General features: G+C 42.3%; 1 protein-coding gene across 6 annotated transcripts in view; it reads right to left on the reverse strand.

Moving 5' to 3' along the window:
- The window catches only part of SPECC1 (sperm antigen with calponin homology and coiled-coil domains 1), a 279082-nt gene that overhangs the window by 59855 nt on the left and 199276 nt on the right, over positions 1 to 19951 (reverse strand). For all 6 annotated transcript variants that reach the window (XM_026005582.2, XM_072730488.1, XM_072730487.1 and 3 more), the window contains 5 exons: positions 18392 to 18537; positions 16606 to 16706; positions 11332 to 11413; positions 8284 to 8440; positions 3230 to 3332 (listed from right to left, as the gene is read on the reverse strand). In XM_026005582.2, the coding sequence (XP_025861367.2) occupies positions 3230 to 3332; positions 8284 to 8440; positions 11332 to 11413; positions 16606 to 16706; positions 18392 to 18537 (589 nt within the window). The remainder of the gene's footprint in view (positions 1 to 3229; positions 3333 to 8283; positions 8441 to 11331; positions 11414 to 16605; positions 16707 to 18391; positions 18538 to 19951) is intronic.

Below are 19951 nucleotides of genomic sequence, written 5' to 3' on the forward strand. Positions count from 1 at the left end.
TTTTTTTAGTAATATATGGAGAGTTTTAACAGAACCTATCATGCTATACTTTGGCTAAAAAGAAAGTTCTTTCAAATGAAAATGCACATGGCTACCAGTTGTTCTTTCTTTCTTTCTTTTTTTTTAAAACTGAGCTGTCTGAGTTTTCTACAATTTATTTTTGGCTTCCTGAGTCGGAAAGAATAAAGCTTTAGAAGGCTTAAGAGGCGTCTCAGACAAACAGGTCTAGACAGAGGATATTTTGTAAGGAGTAAATAAATCAGACACATATGATTTATGTTTCCCTCTAAATTTACAGAGATTTAATGGTGAATGAAAAATACTCTTTGGGCAGAATTGAGTTTTGGGTTTCATCAAGTGTAAAATGCTTTGAAAACTAGTTCAAGATGTTCAAAAGCAAAACAAAAAAAAATCACTATAGCAGGAAATAAAACTCTCACTCTCATGACAGGAAATATATGATTGTATAATCAATCCCTCCCTGCAATCTAATTACAACAATACTAGGTGCTGAAGGGCCAATTCCTTCTGGAGATTTTAATCGTCTTTTTGTGTGTATCTAGCACTTCCCTTGCTCTGCTTCTATAAGGTGGGAAGAGATGGCTCTGTCAAGCATCAGTGAGCATATGTGGCTCAGCCAAGGCCAACACCTTGTTTCTGGCCTTTCTTGGCTTCAGTTTTGTTACCAATCCTCCTCCTCCTCCACTAAGCCTCCCCAAATCAGCGTTCTCTCCCCTCCACTCCTTAAGCTTTTCCATTTCCTCGGCAGCGTGGCTGACATGCCGAGGGATGCTGTCATTGGGGTGGCCTTTCTTTATGGGCTGGTTTTGACCCTGAGAATGGGCTGAAGCAGAGAGGGCACAGAGCAGGTAAAAGAGAAAACAGTATGTTGGAAACAAGCTTATACTCTGGGAGTCTCTATTACTGGCCATTAAGTGAACTAATTTTTTTCTTTTTCTTTTTTATCAGAAAAAAGGGGGGGGGGGGAGTAATGTCAAAGACACAAAATACGGGACGCCTGGGTGGCTCAGTGGTTGAGCATCTGCCTTCAGCTCAGGTTGTGATCCTGGGGTCCTGGGATTGAGTCCCTCACTGGGCTCCCTGCAGGGAGCCTGCTTCTCCCTCTGCCTGTGTCTCTGCCTCTCTCTCTCTGTGTCTCACATGAATAAATAAATAAAATCTTAAGAAACAAAAGACACAAAACACTTATATTCTTGGCTAGAATCTGATCTTAAGACACTTGACTCCTGCTATTGCAAAGGCAATCCCACCCAGCCCTGCTGCTGCAGATGATTCTGGGCCAGCTCTTGGCCAAGGCCTTGTTTCCTTGCTAGTTTCTTTCTTTCTCTGTCCCTACTACTGTTGTGGTGCCAGAATCTTCAGGATTTTTAGCAAAGTGGGGTAAAGTGGGGTATGAGAAAGTGGGGCCTGAGTGGGGAAGAAGGAAGAGATGGCAGTTTTATTTTATTTTTATTACTTAAAATTTATGTATGTATGTATGTATGTATGTAAGTAATCTCTGTACCCAAAGTGGGAATTGAACTCATGATCCCATGATCAAGAATCACATGCTCTACTGACTGAGCCAGCCAGGCATCGTGGAGACAGCAATTTTAAAGAGGGTGGCTATTTAATGGGAAAGGGAACACAATCCAACTTATAGAAGAAAACACTGGAGAATATCTTCGTGTCTTTGGAACAAAGATTTCTGAGACAGGATGCAAAAAGCAGTAACCACGGGAAAAAGACTAATAAATGAGACTTGATTAAAATTAAAGACTTGGTTCAACAAAAAAGTGAAAGTTCAAGCCACCCCAGGGATATCTGCAATACATCTATTTGACAAAGGAGGGTTATCCAGAATATATAAAGAGATCCTGAAAGCTACAAGGAAAAGAAAGATAATCTGATTTTAAAATGGGCAAGAGACCTGGAGAGCACATCCCAACAGAGACTACCCAGATGTCCAGTTAGCATGTGGAAAAGTTCTCAGCCTCACCAGCCAGTAGGGAAGTGCAAATCCCAACCGCAAGGAGATACCCATTACACACTTATCCAAAGATGAGGAGTAACAAGACTGGTGTTGTCAGTGAGAATGCAAAGAAATGGATCTCTCATCATTTGCTGGTGGGAGGTAAACTACAACTGCTTCAGAAACCTGTTTGGCACTATCCACTGTGCTTGAATATATGCATACCTGATGGCCCAGTAATTCCATTTTTAGGTGTAGATCTAGAAAGAATGAGCACACGTTCCAAGAGACATGCACAAGAACTTACCAGCTCTATGTATGATAGCCCTGAACTGGAAATAACTCATCTGTCCAGCAAGAACAGAATGGGCAAATAAATAATGGGTATGATCACACAATAGGTTTCAAAGAGTGAAGAAAATGAACAAACTGCGTAAGCGCTAATACTACTGTATGAGAAAAGCCAGATGCAGACATTACAGTTTCGGATTGCATTTATGTAAAGTTATGCAGGCAAAACAAATATACCACTTAGGGATGCCTGCTTTTTGTGGAAAACTATGAGGAAAAGAGTTGAGGACAACAGTTATCTTTGGGAGTGGTAAGGGGCTAGGATCAGAAAGTCACATAAAAGGTTTGGGGGAACTGGTAATGCTCTATTCCTGGATGTAAGGATGGCATGGGTTTTCACTGCATAATAACCCATGAAACTACAGCTTATATTTGATGAATTTTTATCTTTGTATATGATATTTCATAATAACAAAGCTTACACTTATATGGAATATTACTTCCTCATATAACTTCTCCAGAAAACAAACACTGTCCTAATAAGCTGAAACTTTAAACTAAATGCAAACAGCTCTTAAAGTGTACACAGAAAAATTCTGAAGGCCCATCAAAATGAGACCTTTGTTTAAATTAGGGGAAGGCACCCTCTTTGGGACAGTGGTTCAGCAAAAGCCATCTCCCTGGACTGAAGCAGCCTGGTGGGCGCACTGTTTGTGGAGCTCGTATCTCCTCTGAGCACAGAAAAAGGTGCCCCTTTCCACAAGGAGCAGGACACAGTTTGCTAGGCAGAGCACAAACTGGCATTCAGTCCCTTTTGCCTCTGTCTGGGCACCAGAGCAAACCCTACTACTACTGGCAGCCCTCCCTAGGGAGAATAGAAGGACAGCAATTATACACCAAGCATATGCATGCACAGGACTGCTGCTGCCCAGAGCTGGCTGGAAGCTGGCTGACGCTGTCACTTACCGCATAGCCTTCTGTCTTTTTCTGGCACCATTTCAGGAGAGCATTGCGCTTGGAGCCGCCATATTCCCGGGCCAAGGCAGCCAGAGGGTCTCTCCTTTCCACACTAGTTAGAAAGAAGAGCACACAGTAAAGATAAGATGCTAATTTTTAAAGCTCTCAAGTATACAAGAAAGAAATAGCTAGATTAGAAAAGCGAAAGTCTAGGTCTATCCAGTGAGACTTGAGAGAAACAACCAAATCAGCCATATTAATAATGTATCTTATTACATCTCACGAATCGAAAGAAAAATTAAATTGTACTTCTTGGCTACTGGAAGTCTGGAAAGAGATTGGTCTTGGTTTTTGTTTTTTTAAATCCACCTGTTGGCTCCACCCATCTAGCCCATCATTTACTTACATACAGTATCATTTTAATTAAAGACACCATAGAAAAAATCCCCACATGTTTCAAGGCAACACCTATATCTATATAACCCATAAAAGGTAGACCAAAAGGGGATTTAGAGACACCAGACTGGCTGCTTATGAGAAGTGATGGGAAGGGAGATTACAAGATGAAAGTCAGTAAAAATGACTCAAAAGAGGGTCTTTGTACACTCCAACGGTGGTACTCCTCAGGCTGTACTATATTGACTCAATTCTGAGCACCAGCTTACCCGAAGGAAGTGATTTTACTAATTAATACAGGAGAGCATTCTAAGAGCAAGAGCTTAGGGGCCCCCTTCTCGATTTGCTATAGATATCTATGTTAATTTTTATGCTACCTAAGATTATCCACATATTAACAAGGGATTTAAGATCACACAGTTTCTTCTGTGATGAATACCATGAAATGAGAATTCTAGTCCTCATGGTTAGAAAAGCATGTAGGTGCAGGAAGTAAACAAGAACAGAAGGGTGGTGTGTCTCTGGAACATCAACTGTTAACAGGTACAATTTAAGAGGACAGTTCACCCCTGAGCAACATGGGAATAAGAGGAGCTGACCTTGTACACAGTTGAAAATCCATGTACAACTTTTGACTCTCCCAAAACTTAACTACTAATAGCCCACTGTTGACAGGAAGCTTTATGGATAACATATAGTCGATTAACACATATTTTGTATATTATATACTGTATTCTTACAATAAAGCAAGCTAGAGAAAAGAAAATGTTATTAAGAAAATCATAAGGGCAGCCGGGTGGCTCAGTGGTTTAGCGCCGCCTTCAGCCCAGGGTGTGATCCTGGAGACCCGGGATCGAGTCCCACGTTAGGCTCCCTGCATGGAGCCTGTTTCTCCCTCTGCCTGTGTCTCTGTGTCTCTGCCTCTCTCTCTCTCTCTCTCTCTGTCTCTCATGAATAAATAAATAAAATATTAAAAAAAAGAAAATCATAAAAAAGAGAAAATAAGTTTCTTTTTTTTTCTTATTTTATTTATTTGTGAGAGACACAAAAAGAGAGGCAGAGACATAGGTAGGGGGAAAAGCAGGCTCCCCGCAGGGAGCCCAATGTGGGACTTGATCCCAGGACCCTGTGATCACGACCTGAGCCAAAAGCAGAAGCTCAACCACTGAGCCACCCAGGCGTCCCGAGGTACAGAGATTTTTTTTTAAAGATATTATTTATTTATTCATGAGAGACACAGAGAGAGAGAGGCAGAGACACAGGCAGAGGGAGAAGCAGGCTCCATGCAGGGAGCCTGACGTGGGACTTGATCACGGTACTCCAGGATCATGCCCTGGGCTGAAGGCAGAGCTAAACTGCTGTGCCACCTGGGCTGCCCAGTAGAGAGATTTTTAAGAAAACTTCCTACTTGCATTAAAATTTTTCTTGTGAAGATGTGGTATATGTATACAATGGAATATTACTCAGCCATTAGAAATGACAAATACCCACCATTTGCTTCAACGTGGATGGAACTGGAGGGTATTATGCTGAGTGAAACAAGTCAGTCGGAGAAGGACAAACATTATATGGTCTCATTCATTTGGAGAATATAAAAGATAGTGAAAGGGAATAAAGGGGAAAGGAGAAAAAATGAGTGGGAAATATCAGAAAGGGAGACAGAACATGAGAGATTCCTAAGTGGGAAATGAACAAGGGGTGGTGGAAAGGGAGGTGGGCGGGGGGTTGGGGTGACTGGGTGACAGGCACTGAGGGGGGCACTTGATGGGATGAGCACTGGGTGTTATGCTATATGTTGGCAAACTGAACTCCAATTAAAAAAATATGTAAAAATAAATAAATAAATAAATAAATAAATAAAATCTTAAAAAAATTTTTTTTTTCTTGTGTAATTTGATGGCTGCTGTTCCTTGTACCTGGCATATGTGTCAACTTAAGTCCATGAGTTTCTGTGGTCAGAGTGGCTGTTAACTACAAAGTTTGGGTGACTTTGCCTGTGTTTGTTACTTCATCGCTTAAAACTGAATTTCTAGGGGATCCCTGAGTGGCTCAGTGTTTAGCGCCTGCCTTTGGCCCAGGGCGTGATCCTGAAGACCCAGGATCAGGTCCCACGTTGGGCTCCCTGCATGGAGCCTGCTTCTCCCTCTGCCTGTGTGTATGCCTTTCTCTCTCTCTCTCTATCTCTCTCTGTGCCTCTCATGAATAAATAAATGGAATCTTTAAAAAAATAAAAAATAAAATCTTTAAAAAAGAAAAGAACTGAATTTCTAGGTCTGACAAGCAAGGGCAGACTGAAATGAAGGTTCAGAAAAATTTCTGTACCAGTGGATGATTAAAACACTTACTGAACAGGTTTCTTTAAAAAAAAAAGTTAATTAGATATGATGCCCCCTCCAAATTAATAAGAATAGGATGAGAACTTCCAAAACAAGTGATTTCTATCTTGTCATTTGTTTGTCTCAATGATGTGAACACAAAAATAAAATAACACATTAATTTCCACTAATTTAATCTTTCTTGATGAAGGGTATAATATAAATCACCTATTAATATACACATAGCCTTTTTGCACACATGTATGGCATAAAGAAAAGAGCACTTTCAGAACAGCACTAATTCTGGTCCTTAAAACTAGTTTTGATCATTTAAATCTCTTAGCATAAACAAGACTGATATGTAGCATCTGGGGCTTTAAGTTAAATCTCTGAAAGATATGACTTCATCTATTTGGGTCCAAATATAGGCTACACCCAAAGATATGACACGAGCTGAACTTATTCAGGCTTTCATAAAATCCTTTTATAATACAATGGTAGTTAGAATGTTTGTTAAACAGCTCTTACTACTAAAGCGGCCAGTTTTGTATATTCATCCATCTACCTATATAAAAGCACCAACTGAATGCAGTTCTGTGTGTATAGCATGGCACAGGGGGCTGGGAAAGAGATCAAAGAGTGAGATAGAGTAGATACTGTCTAGTAAAGTACAGCCTAAATAAATGTGGACAAAGGTACGCACACACACACACACACACACACACACCGCAACGGTTAATTAAATACCCAAATGAGGGCAGCCCAGATGGGTCAGCGGTTTAGAGCTGCCTTCAGCCCAGGGTCTGATCCTGGGGTCCCAGGATACAGTCCCACATCAGGCTTCCTGCATGGAGCCTGCTTCTCCCTCTGCCTGTGTCTCTGCCTCTCTCTCTCCCTCTCTCTCTCTCTCTCTCTGCATCTCTCATGAATAAATAAATTTAAAAAAATAATAATAAAATAAATAAATACCCAAATGAGTGTAAGACATTAAAGGCAGGAAAAGGGAGTGTCGATATCACCAGGGTGGCTTGCTATAGCCATGTGGAAGGTTCGACTTTGGAGGGGACGCACTTAGAAGTGTGAAATAGCAGAAGGGAGATGATTCAGGCCAGAGCCCTGTGAGCCATGAGAAATGCTCAAGTTAGCTGCAAAGACTGAGAATAAAACTGGCAGGTGAGTTAGGTGGGGCTGAGCTGTGCAGAACTGGAACTGAAGGCACAGCACAAGGAATGTGGGTGGAAGTGTGCATGATGAGTCATGGGAGGTTTCTGAGAAGGTTTGCATGGGATGCACTCCATGTTTTCAAAGACTGACTCCCCGTGGCGAAGCAGCGAGTGATGGGAGTGTGGGGGAAGTAGCCGGAGGAGGCTTACTTGGGCCCGGGTGGGCAGGAGCACCCAACAAGGAGGAAGTGGCAGAGGTGTGAGCCAAGCCCGGCCTCTGGTGACCGCCGCGGTAGGCTCTGTTCCCTATCTCCCCCACTCTACCCCTCACATCACTGCTCACGTGCTCTTTCAGTGCTGACTTCAAAATGTCCCTCCAATCCTTCCTATGTGCCACTGCTTACTGTACCACTACTGAAAATAAAAAACAAAATCCCATAAATGCAGTGGTTCCCCACTGCTTTCCCAAAGTGAATACAAACCTCTATCCTTGGCAAGAAGACCATTCACAGGGTGACTCCAAACCTGCCTTTCCAGCAGTGATATCCTGACCACCTATCTGCCTCTCTAGCCAATGCTGACAGCTGATGATGTGTATGCCAGGACTCCTGCCCTCATGAAGCACTCAGCTAGTCTAACCAAACAAAAACACCCCTAGTTCCCTTGCAGAGCTCCTTATGGGGACATTTGCAGGGCTCCTGGCAGAAATGTGCTTCCTCTCTCCAGACTTCTTGATCCAACTAACAATTCCCCAAGAGTCTGCATAAACAACTGCTTTTACAGCCCTTATTTCACTTTGCACAGTCTTGCTGTTCCCCCCCTATTGAAGGTATACTGTGTTATGGTCGTTTTCATTCAGGAAATAAGACGTGGAAGTAAACTGACCATAGGGGATAAAACAGAAGGAAGAATACAAGGTCACCAGCCCAGAGATGTCTCACTGTTTAAAATGTGAGGGGTGTCTGGGTGGCTCAGTCAGTTGAGCATCCAACTCTTGGTTTTGGCTCAGGTCATGATCTCAGGGTCATGACATCAAGCCCTGCATTGGGCTCCTCACTCAGCAGGGAGTCTGCTTAAGGATTTTCTCTCTCTCTCTCCCTCCCCCCTCTGCCCCTATCCCTGCTTATGCATGTACTCTCTCTCTCACATGAATAAATAAATCTTTAAAACATAAAAGAAAATGTGATACCTGAGTTTGCTCTGTGGTTTCAAGCCCCCAGTGGAAGCACTCAGCAGCCTAGTGTTCCCAAAGCCCAGAGAAGGGGGTCTGCTCAGAGATTCCAGGGAGGGACTCTTCCGAAGATAAGGGTCTGGTTTCAGGTCCTCACTCCTTCCCTTTAGAAGATCTGTGTGAACAACAACATAATTACTTATTCCTGAAGAAGAGAAATCTGACGATTATCACAGTTTCTTTTTAAGTACAATATAATTCTCATTTTATTCCCAAGTACAAATATATAATAGATACAGATTTATAGATGGAGTTAAGTAGCAAAAATACAAATAGGGACATGGTTTTTAGAAATGATTCTCCAGGGAGGACTGACTACATGATTCAGAGACTAATGCCAAATTGGCCCCTTATACAAAAATTATGATGAATTTCAAGATGGCGCCCACAGAGCATTGAACCAAAGTCCTGCTAAGTGCCCTGCACAGGTCATACCCCCTCAAGAGCCAGCCCTGTTCCCAAGTAAAACACTCTGTTTTAATCAATGGGCATCTAATGGAGAGAGCTGGCAGGAAGCCCAATGGGATTTTCAAGTCACAGGTGGCTGCCAATGAAAAGCTGGGGACCAAAAATGTTAACTATTTTATAAGAAAAAAAAAAAAGCCATTACCATCATAGGGTCTGGCTTGCTAAAAATCAGCGAACATAATTCTTTGAAGGCTCCTCTCTGCTGTTATTATTAGGAGTCTAAACAGGTTAATGAAACAGGCTGACTCCTCCAGATGACATTTCTTCAAGGGCCACGAGAGTATAGAATGGGAGAAGATTTCGTGACTGTCTGGTTTGTGCTGACAGAGGCAATGAGAGCTCAGGGACCCAAGTGACTTGCTCAATGCTACATGACAGGCTTCTGTGACCAGGCTGAGCCTGTGGTCGCCTCCTATGACACCATAAGTAGTCATGGAAGAAAACAATACTTGTATGGCTAAGAGCCACCAATTATGGGTAGTGAAGTGGGGAGTGAGGCTAATTAGCTTGGGAGAGCAGAAAGAAAACAGTGCTTACATCGCTGAAGAGAACAACAAAAACAGAGCATTAATCCCATTTTGGCAGCTTCTGATGACCTCAATGCTGGCAAGGCTAGCCTGAAAGCAAGCAGTTTTTACCATGTAATCCTTTTTTAGTATAGTAAATAGAATCACCTGGGGTAGACAGGTGCCCGGTGGGGCAAAGAGGGGGTGCTGACAACAAACTGTTTACTTCAGGGCAACAGATACTGTGTGGTTGGAGCGCCAGCATTTAGCTTGTGGATTAAAACAACGGCTTCTTCACACAAAAGGTAAGGTGGGAGGAAGAGAGAAGACACAAATATCATGACCAAAAACTCACCAAGTACACTTAAAGATGGTTAAGATGTACGTTTTATGTTATGGGTATTTTAACCATAATTACTGAAAAAAAAAAACAAACCTTGCCTGGGTATACAACACCACACATATAACCAAGTCACCCCCAATTTTCCACTACACAGCATGTGTGCAGAACTCAAATCAGGAGGGTTTCTGACACCCTGTTTTGACCTCCCTTCCATTTCTAGGAAGGGGGTGCTTGGTTTACACAGAAATAACAATCCACTCTACTTGAATTTCTCACCTGTAAAATGTAGGGGATGGACCGAGGTAGTCTTCAAATTCTCAAAATCAGTGTTTATCTAAGTCTAAAGTCCTCTTATTCCATGAAAAAGAAAATGAAATTCAAAAGTGAAAAAAAAGGCAGGGATGGGGTAAAAGACTTTTCCAGCCAAAGGGTGAAACTTCTCTCACAGAAACAACTATTTTAAGAATAAACCTGATTGTGTTTGACCATGATCTAAAACAAGTACAGTGGGAATGCTTTTTGATTCAGTTAACTGTGTTACAGAAGTTTTATCTGATGCTTAGAAACAAAGGATTTCTATCTCTGCAATCTAGATTTCTGGCTTTCTTGCCTTCTTATAGGCACCAGTAAATAATTCACTAAGTGTTCTTTTTATCTTTTTTGTTTCCTTATAGTGACCACAGGGTCATATATATAAATTTCTAAGATCGGGATCCCTGGGTGGCGCAGTGGTTTGGCACCTGCCTTTGGCCCAGGGCGTGATCCTGGCGACCCGGGATCGAATCCCACATCGGGCTCCCGGTGCATGGAGCCTGCTTCTCCCTCTGCCTATGTCTCTGTCTCTGTCTCTCTCTCTCTGTGACTATCATAAATAAATAAATAAATAAAATAAACAAAAATAAATAAATTTCTAAGATATGTATTTGGGACAAGCTTAATGTGCGGCTAATGTTGCTTTGTTTCTGACAGGTGAACTCTTGGGAAAGGGAACAGAAGCTAAGGTAAAGGCCAGCCCATCCACAGAGCTCACCCCATACCCACCCAACTGTGTTCCCTCAGCCCCTGGAATGACCCTATGAGGTAGACAGCACTCTTTCTATTTCAGAGATAAAGAAACCGCAGCCCAGGGTGGTGGAATAATGGGCTAAGCCACACCGTGGGTGGAAGTGGCAAGATGCAAACCCATCCCTGCCATCCCCCTTCCTCCACTGGCCCCCAGCACAGGAGCCACAGTGGGGTTGACAAAGTGACACAATGGACCGTGGATTTCAACCACAACTTCATCATCAGGACCTAGATTTTAAAAATACCTGGAGTAACTCAGGAAGAGGACTACACTCAAATACAAAGACATCACTACAGAGGCATATTTTAGGAATTGTAGAAGCCACAGACCTTCAGAATCAGAGATGATTTTTTTCTAAAAATAGCTACTTTTAAGGATGGTAAGATAGTTTCTTGAGAGTCAGTAAAAAGCAAACAAAACGTTAGACATTCCTCCCAAATGGATACACACTGGGAAGGACAGCTGGTAGGAAATCAGATCTGTCCATAACGTGAACACTTAGGGTCTTAAAATTATTTGAAATCAATGCCACCGACCATTTTTCTAAGCTCGGTTTCAGGCAAAGTAGAAAAGTTAATCTCACAAAACGGTAAGTTGGAAGTATATGCTGTCTGAGGTATTACCTGAAAGAGGAAGGTCTGGAAGATCCAAACGCTGAGTCACACCTTTGCTGGCTGGCCGAACACTGTTGTATGTTGAATGCCTCTGAAAAACCAAAGCGCATGCCGCCATAGGTGAGCTTGTGACACCAGGAACAGCATAAACAAGGTGTGTGCCTGCATCCACAAAACGGTTCTCAAGCTCATCAGAATCACCAGGGGGAGCTTTTTTTAAAAGATTTTATTTATTTATTCATGAGAGACACAGAGAGAGAGGCAGAGACACAGGCAGAGGGAGAAGAGAAGCAGGCTCCTCGCAGGGAGCCTAATGCGAGACTGGATCCTAGAACTCCAGGATCACGCCCTGGGCTGAAGGCAGGCGCCAAACCGCTGAGCCACCCAGGTATTCCTGCTTTTAAAAAAACTTATTTATTTGAACAGGTAACAGATGCAATTGGCAGAACCCTCAAAAGGCACAGAAAGGACATAGAATGAAAAGAGTCTCCCTTAGTCTCCCATCACCTAGTTCTACTCCTTGGGGGTAATCGTTGTTAATCAGCTTTGTGAGTAACTTTCTGAATACACCTCCTACATGTATTCAAGGAGGTGTGTAAAAATACTGATTTTTTTTTAACGGCCAACTGGTATACAGAAAGATGTTCAATTTCACTCATCACTGGGGAAGTGCAAATCAAAACCACAATGAGCTATCACTTGACACCTGTTAGGAGGGTCATTATCTAAAAAAGAAAGAGACAGACAGAGAGAGAGACAGAAAAGGACAAGTGTTGGCAAACATGTGGAAAATTTTGAATTTCTGTGCACCCTTGGTGGGAATGGAAAATGATGCATGGATGGAATGATGGAAAACATAAGGAATTTCCTCAAAAAAATTAAAAATAGAGCTCCTCTATAATCTAGCAGTCCCACTTCTGGGTATATATTCAAAATAATTGAAAATAGACTCTAGAAGAGATTTTCTGGATTCTCATGTTCATCACAACACTACTCATAAATAGCCAAGGGGTGGAAACAACCTAATTGTCCCTGGACAGATGAATGGATAAACAAAATGCGGTCTATATATACAATGGAAAATTATTCCGCTTTAAGAAGAAAGAAATCCTGTCACATGCACTATAATGTGAATGAGCCTGGGAGGATGGTTATCTGTTACTCTGGGAGGGACTGCATTTGTGGCGGTGGGGTCCTAAAGGAGATGCTACATTTTGACAGGAGTAGTAGTTCTAGGCAACCACTCAGAGGAAGATTCCCTGATTCTGGCAGAAATACAAGTTGCTTTCATGGGCCAACTTTGAGATGTTCCAGGAACCTTTCCTGGAAGTATAGTGGAGACTAGAGCTCTCCCAGTATTCGATTCCTTTCTGCATGACAAGCCAGTGACTGCCGATATTTGCAAGTTAATGGTGATACAATCTCAGGCAGAAACAGCCCCTTAAATGGGCAGAAATTGACAGAAGGAATTTCATCGTATTGTTTTTGTAATAAGGTGAATTCAAAACCACCTAAATGCCCATCAAACGAGGAGTGATTAAATAAATTACCACACATTACACAGTCTTTAAGAATACATTTCTCCAAATACTGACATTTAAAGATGTCTCTGATACATTCCTTCATTCATTCGACAAATATTTATTGAGCTTCTAATATGATATAACGATGTGCCAGCCACTGTTCCAGACAAGAGATGTAACAGCAAGCAAAGTATAAAAATCCCTGACTCCTTTGGGCGTGGAGTCTGCTTAAGATTTTCTCTCTCTCTCTCTCTCCCTTTGCCCCTCTAACCCCTGCGCACATGGGCACACATGCACTCTCTCTTAAAAAAAACACCCCCCCCCCCCCGAAAAAAACCTGCCCTCAGGGATTACATTCCAATGACAAAGTGAAATGAGTAAGTATCTGAACAATGTGTAGTGTAAGATTTACACAATATAGAAGATTTAGCAGATTTTCTCTCCCCCTATACACACACACACACACACACACTTTTATACTAAAAAAAACATCTAGAAGAATACACAATTATTATTATTATTATTTCTGAGGCTAGGGAGCAAGGGAGACTTTTAACTCACCCTCTCTTACACTGATCAGGTAAATGTAACATTAACCTAATGCTAACAGAGGTCAGGATGATGGCTACCTTTATTTTTTTTTTTTAAGATTTTATTTATTTATTCGTGAGACACAGAGAGAAAGAGGCAGAGACATAGGCAGAGGGAGGAGAAACAGGCTCCATGCTGGGAGCCCGATGTAGGTCTCGATCCCAGGACCGCAGGATCACAACCTGAGCTAAAGGCAGGCACTCAACAACCACTGAGCCACAGGCAGACACTCAACCACTGAGCCACTCAGGCATCCCAAGAATGAGAACTACTTTAAGAAATTACCCACTGGGTGGTGGCATGAGGGGGCCTTCTAAGTTGATGAAAATGCTTTATCTTGCTGTTGGCTACATGAATGTGTACGTACAGAAACATTCAAACTGTGTATAGTTAAAAGGTACGTGTTCTACTTTATATAAGAATTATACCTGGTGGTGTGTACCTGTTCATAAGGGCCAATTGTTAAATCTTCAGGAATCTTGCCAGCTGGTTTTCAATATAGTCACTATTAAAATTGAACTATATTAAAAGCAAAAGAAATAAATACTCAAAACTCACTGCTTCCTAATTATTATACTTCATGTTATGATTGGGGTTATTTACACGTACTCTGTCTGTATCCTAGAAATATCCTATGATACCATCTCTTCTCAACTCCACGTTCACTGATGTCAGGAGGCTAGCTTGATGCTGGCAAGGATGGGGAATATTTACACTGCAGAAACTGGCAAACATCACAAATCCCGGCTTTTCCCCTGCAACGGGGCAGCTGTTAAACATTTTATCAGCAAACTAATGAGTATTAGTCAATGAAAATAAGTCAAAATGAAGCAGGATTTGTTTCAGTTTCATTAAATAAACTTGGTAATTATAAAAAAAATTACTGCTTTATGTATATAGTAGTACAAGATATCTTCTATTGGGCCAGCGGGATCAAGGGGATCAGGAGGCACCAACAAAATGGTGGCGGACCACCCACCTTGTTGCCCCCACCTCAGAACTATCCCATCACCAGCAGACGGCTGGAGGACATGTCATCAGGGGGAGACTGGACCTATGCAGGAAACCTGAACCGTATTTTACCCAGACTCCATATTAGGGCATGGGCAGTTATTGCCCCAGTAATACCGATTTTACCAGTAGTATGCCTAATACCTATCACACCCGTACAGACACACAACCCCTTCTCCTCCCCCCTTAAAAAGCCCACTTGCACTCCCCGGCCGCGACTTCCCCCCGCTCTCTTCCTCCCCTCCAGGCCCATAGCGCGCCTGAGAGTGTGTCCCATTAAAAGCCTGTTTTGCAAACTTTTGCCTGGCCTCTCTATTTTATTTCACTACCAATCAGATTAAACCTGACATTTGGTGCTGAAACCCCTGAGGAGATTGAGGCCCCACGCTGGTGGGGAGCCTTTCTCTTCTCACCACCAGGCTCAATGCCCGCGGGGGGTACTTTTGACTAAACCTGACATCTTCAAGGGCAAAAAAAGTAAAAAGAAGAAAAATTTAAAAGCTCCCCCAAAATACACGTTTTACTAAGGACTAAAAATGCATACTTGTGAATGATATTACCCTTGGCTTGGCAGGAGCTGTGTGCTGAATGTTACTGATAACATTGACAGTTCTGGTCTTAGAGAATGAATGCCAAGAGGGGCCTCTAGCTAGTTCAGTTGGTGGAATGTGTGACTTTTGATCTCGGGGTTGTGAGTTCAAGCTCCATGTTGGGTACAGACATTCATTCATTCATTCTTTATTTATTTTTTATTTATTTATTTAATTTAATTTTTTTACAGACATTTAAAAGGAAAATCTTAAAAAAAAAAAAAAGAAAGAAAAAAAAAAGAGAAAATGCCAAAAAAGGTCTGATCTAAAACCTTCAGAAGAAGGGGATCCGTGAGTGGCTCAGCAGTTTAGCGCCTGCCTTCGGCCCAGGGTGCGATCCTGGGGTCCCAGGTTCCCCCATTGGGACTCCTGCATGGGGCCTGCTTCTTCCTCTCTCTGTGTCTCTGCCTCTCTCTCTCTCTGTGTCTCTCATGAATAAATAAATAAAATCTTTATAAATAAATAAATAAATAAATAAATAACCTTCAGAAGATGGTCAAGGTAATACAGATTACATACAACTCATGAACTCTACAAATTTATAAATTGTAAACATTTTCTTTCCCAGAGGTACTTTAAAAAACAAAATAATTCTTTGAGAAAAAGATCTAGTTCAAGATCCACTTCTGGTAAAAATTATTATCTTCAATGAACTGAACACTTTATTTATTTTTTTTTTTTTAAATTTTTATTTATTTATGATAGTCACACAGAGAGAGAGAGAGAGAGAGAGAGAGAGAGGCAGAGGGAGAAGCAGGCTCCATGCACTGGGAGCCCGACGTGGGATTCGATCCCGGGTCTCCAGGATCGCGCCCTGGGCCAAAGGCAGGCGCCAAACCGCTGCGCCACCCAGGGATCCCTTTTTTTTTTATTTTTTATTTTATTTTTTTTTTAAATTTTTGAACTGAACACTTTAAATGTATCTTTTGGGGAACAAAGTGTCATTAATAAATTGTTTGAGGTTTATGGTGTTTCTCTCAGACCTTTATCAGGCCTTAGAATCATAATTTTAACACAAATTTCATTATTATTATTCTACACTTATTAAAGATGATGTTTGGAGGGCAGCCTGGTTGGCTCAGCGGTTTAGTGCTGCCTTCAGGTGGGGGTGTGATCCTGGAGACCCGGGATAAAGTCCCACGTCAGGCTCCCTGCATGGAGCCTGCTTCTCCCTCTGCCTGTGCTTCTGCTCCATTCTCTCTCTCTGTCTCTCATAAATAAATAAATAAAATCTTAAAAAAAAAAAAAGTTCAGGCACTTGGGTGGCTCAGTCAGTTAAGTGTCTGCCTTGGGCTCAGGTCATGATCTCAGTGTCCTGGGATTGAGCCCCGTGTTCTACTCCCTGCTCAGTGGGAATCTGCTTCTCCCTCTGCCCGCCCCCCCCAACTCACGCTCTCTTTCTCTCTCTCAAATAATTAGAGTCTTAAAAAAAAATAAAAATGATGTTCAATGTGCCTCAAAAAATAAACCAAGTGGTTTCGCTTCCCCTTTGTTGCCTGGGCATTAGTCACAATTGTGGTTCTGCATGGCCCAGACCACCACCCATATTTCCAAGGGCTTCAAAATACCTGCATCGGGGAGACAGCAGCAGCGGGAGCAGTCCTCACTGGAATCCCACTCAGGGGGCTTCTGGGGCCTTTATGGACAGAAATATTCTGTCCGGCTCCACCTGCCAAGAAAAGAGAAGGGAACATTTATATGTTGTTCTAGTTCCAAACAGCAGAGTAGTTCCTGATTTGTTACGGTTTTGGTGACTATAAAAGTATCCTGTGCTGCTTATAAGGTATTACATTTCCTCTCATCTCTTCTCTAGACTGTTGAACTGGGGGGAGGAGTTGCTTAAATGAGGGTTGGTCTGAAATGTGGGACAGACAGGGCACAAGAAAGAACGTGATGAGGCATCTATGGCAAGAAGGAACAGGAGTGGGGGGGCGCCTGGGTGACTCAGTCATGATCTCAGGGTCCTGGGATGGAGTCTTGCATCAGGCTCCCTGCTCAGTGGGGAGTCTTTCTTCCTCTCCCTGCAGCTCCCCCTGCTTATGCTCTCTCTAATGAATAAATTTAAAAAAAACTGTTTTTTTAAAAAAAGAAGGAACAGGAAAGCTTTTACACAAACCATTACTGTTAATTTGTTTCCCATCTTCAGGACCAAATGTAGTCACTAGGCTTTCGTATCTTTTACTATTCGTAGTCTCTTCTTTTTTTTTTTTTTTAAGATTTTATTTATTCATGAGAGATACAGAGAGAGGCAGAGACATAGGCAGAGAGAGAAGTAGGCTCCCTGCAGGGAGCCCAATGTGGGACTCAAGCCCAGGACCCTAGGATCACCCCCTGAGCCAAAGGTAGATCCCTCATGATCTCAATCTGAGTTGCAAACTGTTTTAGCCAAGACAACCAGGTACATCCTAGCATTAGCTATTACTCCAGTCTCTCTAGACCACAGGAATAACTGTTGTGATTGACAAAAGAGATATATTGTTATTTTGGACAAGTGCATATTTGGTTTCTTCTATTTACTGTATTTATTGTGTATATAAGCTGCATTTTTCTCATATATGTAGTTTACAGTGAAGAGAAGGTGAACAGTAAGCCACAGAAATGTTTATAGAAAAATCTGGGGGGCATGTTGGTGGCTCAGTCAATTAAATCTACCTTTTGGCTCAGGTCATGATCTCTCCGTCCTGGGATTGAGCCCTGTGTTGGGCTCCCTGCTCAGCAGAGGCTGCTTCTCTCTCTCTCTCTCTCTCTCCCCCTCACTCTGCCCCTCCTCCCTGATTATTCTATCTCTCTCAAATAAATAAATAAAATCTAAAAAAAAAAAAAAAAACAGAAAAGGTTGGGAATGCATCTAGATTGGGAATGACAGGTAAACACAGGTGGTCTACACCAAGACCAGGCAGAGAAAAGTCTAACAGCTTGTTGCAAAGGGAGGAAGGCCAGGGGTCCAATAAGAGAGCCAAATGCACAGACCCAACACCTTGTTTCCTAGGAAATGAAGCCTCTGGTTAGTCCTGCTCTGTCTCATGAGACACTAAGAAGGAAGTGGAAGTAACCTGAGTTTAATGGAAACAAAGGCAGAAAAGGAATGTGGCAAGTCTGGAATTAAAGCTATGTAAGAGGTGGAAAGAAAGAGGAGATGTGTTAATACGTGAGCCAGACTCCTGACTGTCATCCTCCTAGAGCTTCAGCCAGGTTGTGGTCAAGTCTCTTGGATACAGTGGCTCCATGTGGAATGATCTAGACAAAGCTCTTGTGGTTGCATCAACTCGGGCCAGTGTGGAGTAGAAACAGGCTTGATATGTGGGGCCACGGTCTGAATTTGAGTTTTGCTCATGAGACAAAATATTGAAATACCTGGACGTCCCAAGTCAAATGACTTGATAAGGGACTTAACGGTGGTTGCAGATTCTGAAGGTGTTGGAGATGTTCTGTTCATGTAGACGCCATGCCACCGGCTGGGAGCATCAACCTCGGGAGGTTCTGAATCTTCATTCACAGGTCTGAGTGGTAAAGAACACATAAAATTTAAAAGGTGGGGGAAGAGACAAGGATAAGAATAGAACCAATGTGGAGGAAACAAACAACTCTGGAAGGAGAATCCCAGATATAAAAGCTTTGCCTCTTACAGGAAATAATAGAGGTATTACTCTCAATTTTTATCAGAGACGTTTTGGCCAGAAATAGTATTTTTAGAAGCAGAGGGACTTGACATTACGCTCTAAATAAAAAGGATGTTATTCTACTTTGCATATTGTAAAAAAAAATATTGTATATCATAAATATTTAGCTTACGGTGGATACAATGGATTGGCTTCTTGGAGCGTATATTCCAACCCTCGTTTGGCACACAGGGGTTGTAAAGTTGTCATCTCAGGACTCTCCTGCAGTGAGGAGCTCACACATGGCTTATGTTCTACCCATCAGGAAGGTGAGGGCAAGACCTGGACCGGAACCTAAGTCAGGTAAGGGAAGCAGGGCACAGGGCATTTCCTGTTGAGATAAGACTGTAGCAGAGGCCGAATGCTTTTGCTGCTGGTAACTGAGGAGGGATCTTTTCAACAGGGCAGCTGACATCCTGATGTTAAGGCTCCCCTGATAGCCAGTTCTGTGTTGTGGCTCTGGGAGATATTCCTGGAAACTCAGCCTAGAACCCATTTCTTCAGAACCTCCCAACAACCCTGCAAGCTGCTTAATGCCTTTCTGTTTAAGCCAACTAGATAGTGATCCACTATGTGCAAGAGGATCCCAACTCAGACATGATCTACCCTTCGAGAGGGAAACAACCCTGCGATGCTGTAGGTGGCAAAGCTTCTGCTCTCACTCAAACATTCCTGGTAAACTCTTCCTATGGATTCTAACTTCAAGCACAGACTCATGAAAGAGTCTTTTAAAGACTGATCATTTAAAAAAAAAAAAAAAGACTGATCATTTGATTCAATGCTCTTATGCAAGGCATCCTCATCCAGGACATGTTAACATGTCATGTAATCTACCTGTGAACAAGCCAAGGCAAGATCTCTCAGCCTCCTGATTTCTACAGCATTGCTCTTTTTATGATAGCCAACTGCCACCAGCTGTTTTGCAAGAAGATGACTAATTTATGAGAATGGCTCAGGGCAGCCCTGGTGGCTCAATGGTTTAGCGCCGCCTTCAGCCCGGGGCCTGATCTTGAAGACCCAGGATCGAGTACCATGTGGGGCTCCCTGCATGGAGCCTGCTTCTCCCTCTCGCCTGTGTCTCTGTCTCTTCTCTCTCTCTCTTTCTCTCTCATGAATAAATAAATAAAATCTTTAAAAAAATAACTTTAAAAAAAAATCTTAAAAAAAAAAGAATGGCTCAGAGTATTTCTGGAAGTGTATTTTAATAAGGTCAATGGAAGTTTAAAATATCTATTTACTGATCTTTTTGGAATCA

The sequence above is a fragment of the Vulpes vulpes genome, chromosome 12 (genome assembly GCF_048418805.1).
Source record: "Vulpes vulpes isolate BD-2025 chromosome 12, VulVul3, whole genome shotgun sequence".
Taxonomy (NCBI): Eukaryota; Metazoa; Chordata; class Mammalia; order Carnivora; family Canidae; genus Vulpes; species Vulpes vulpes.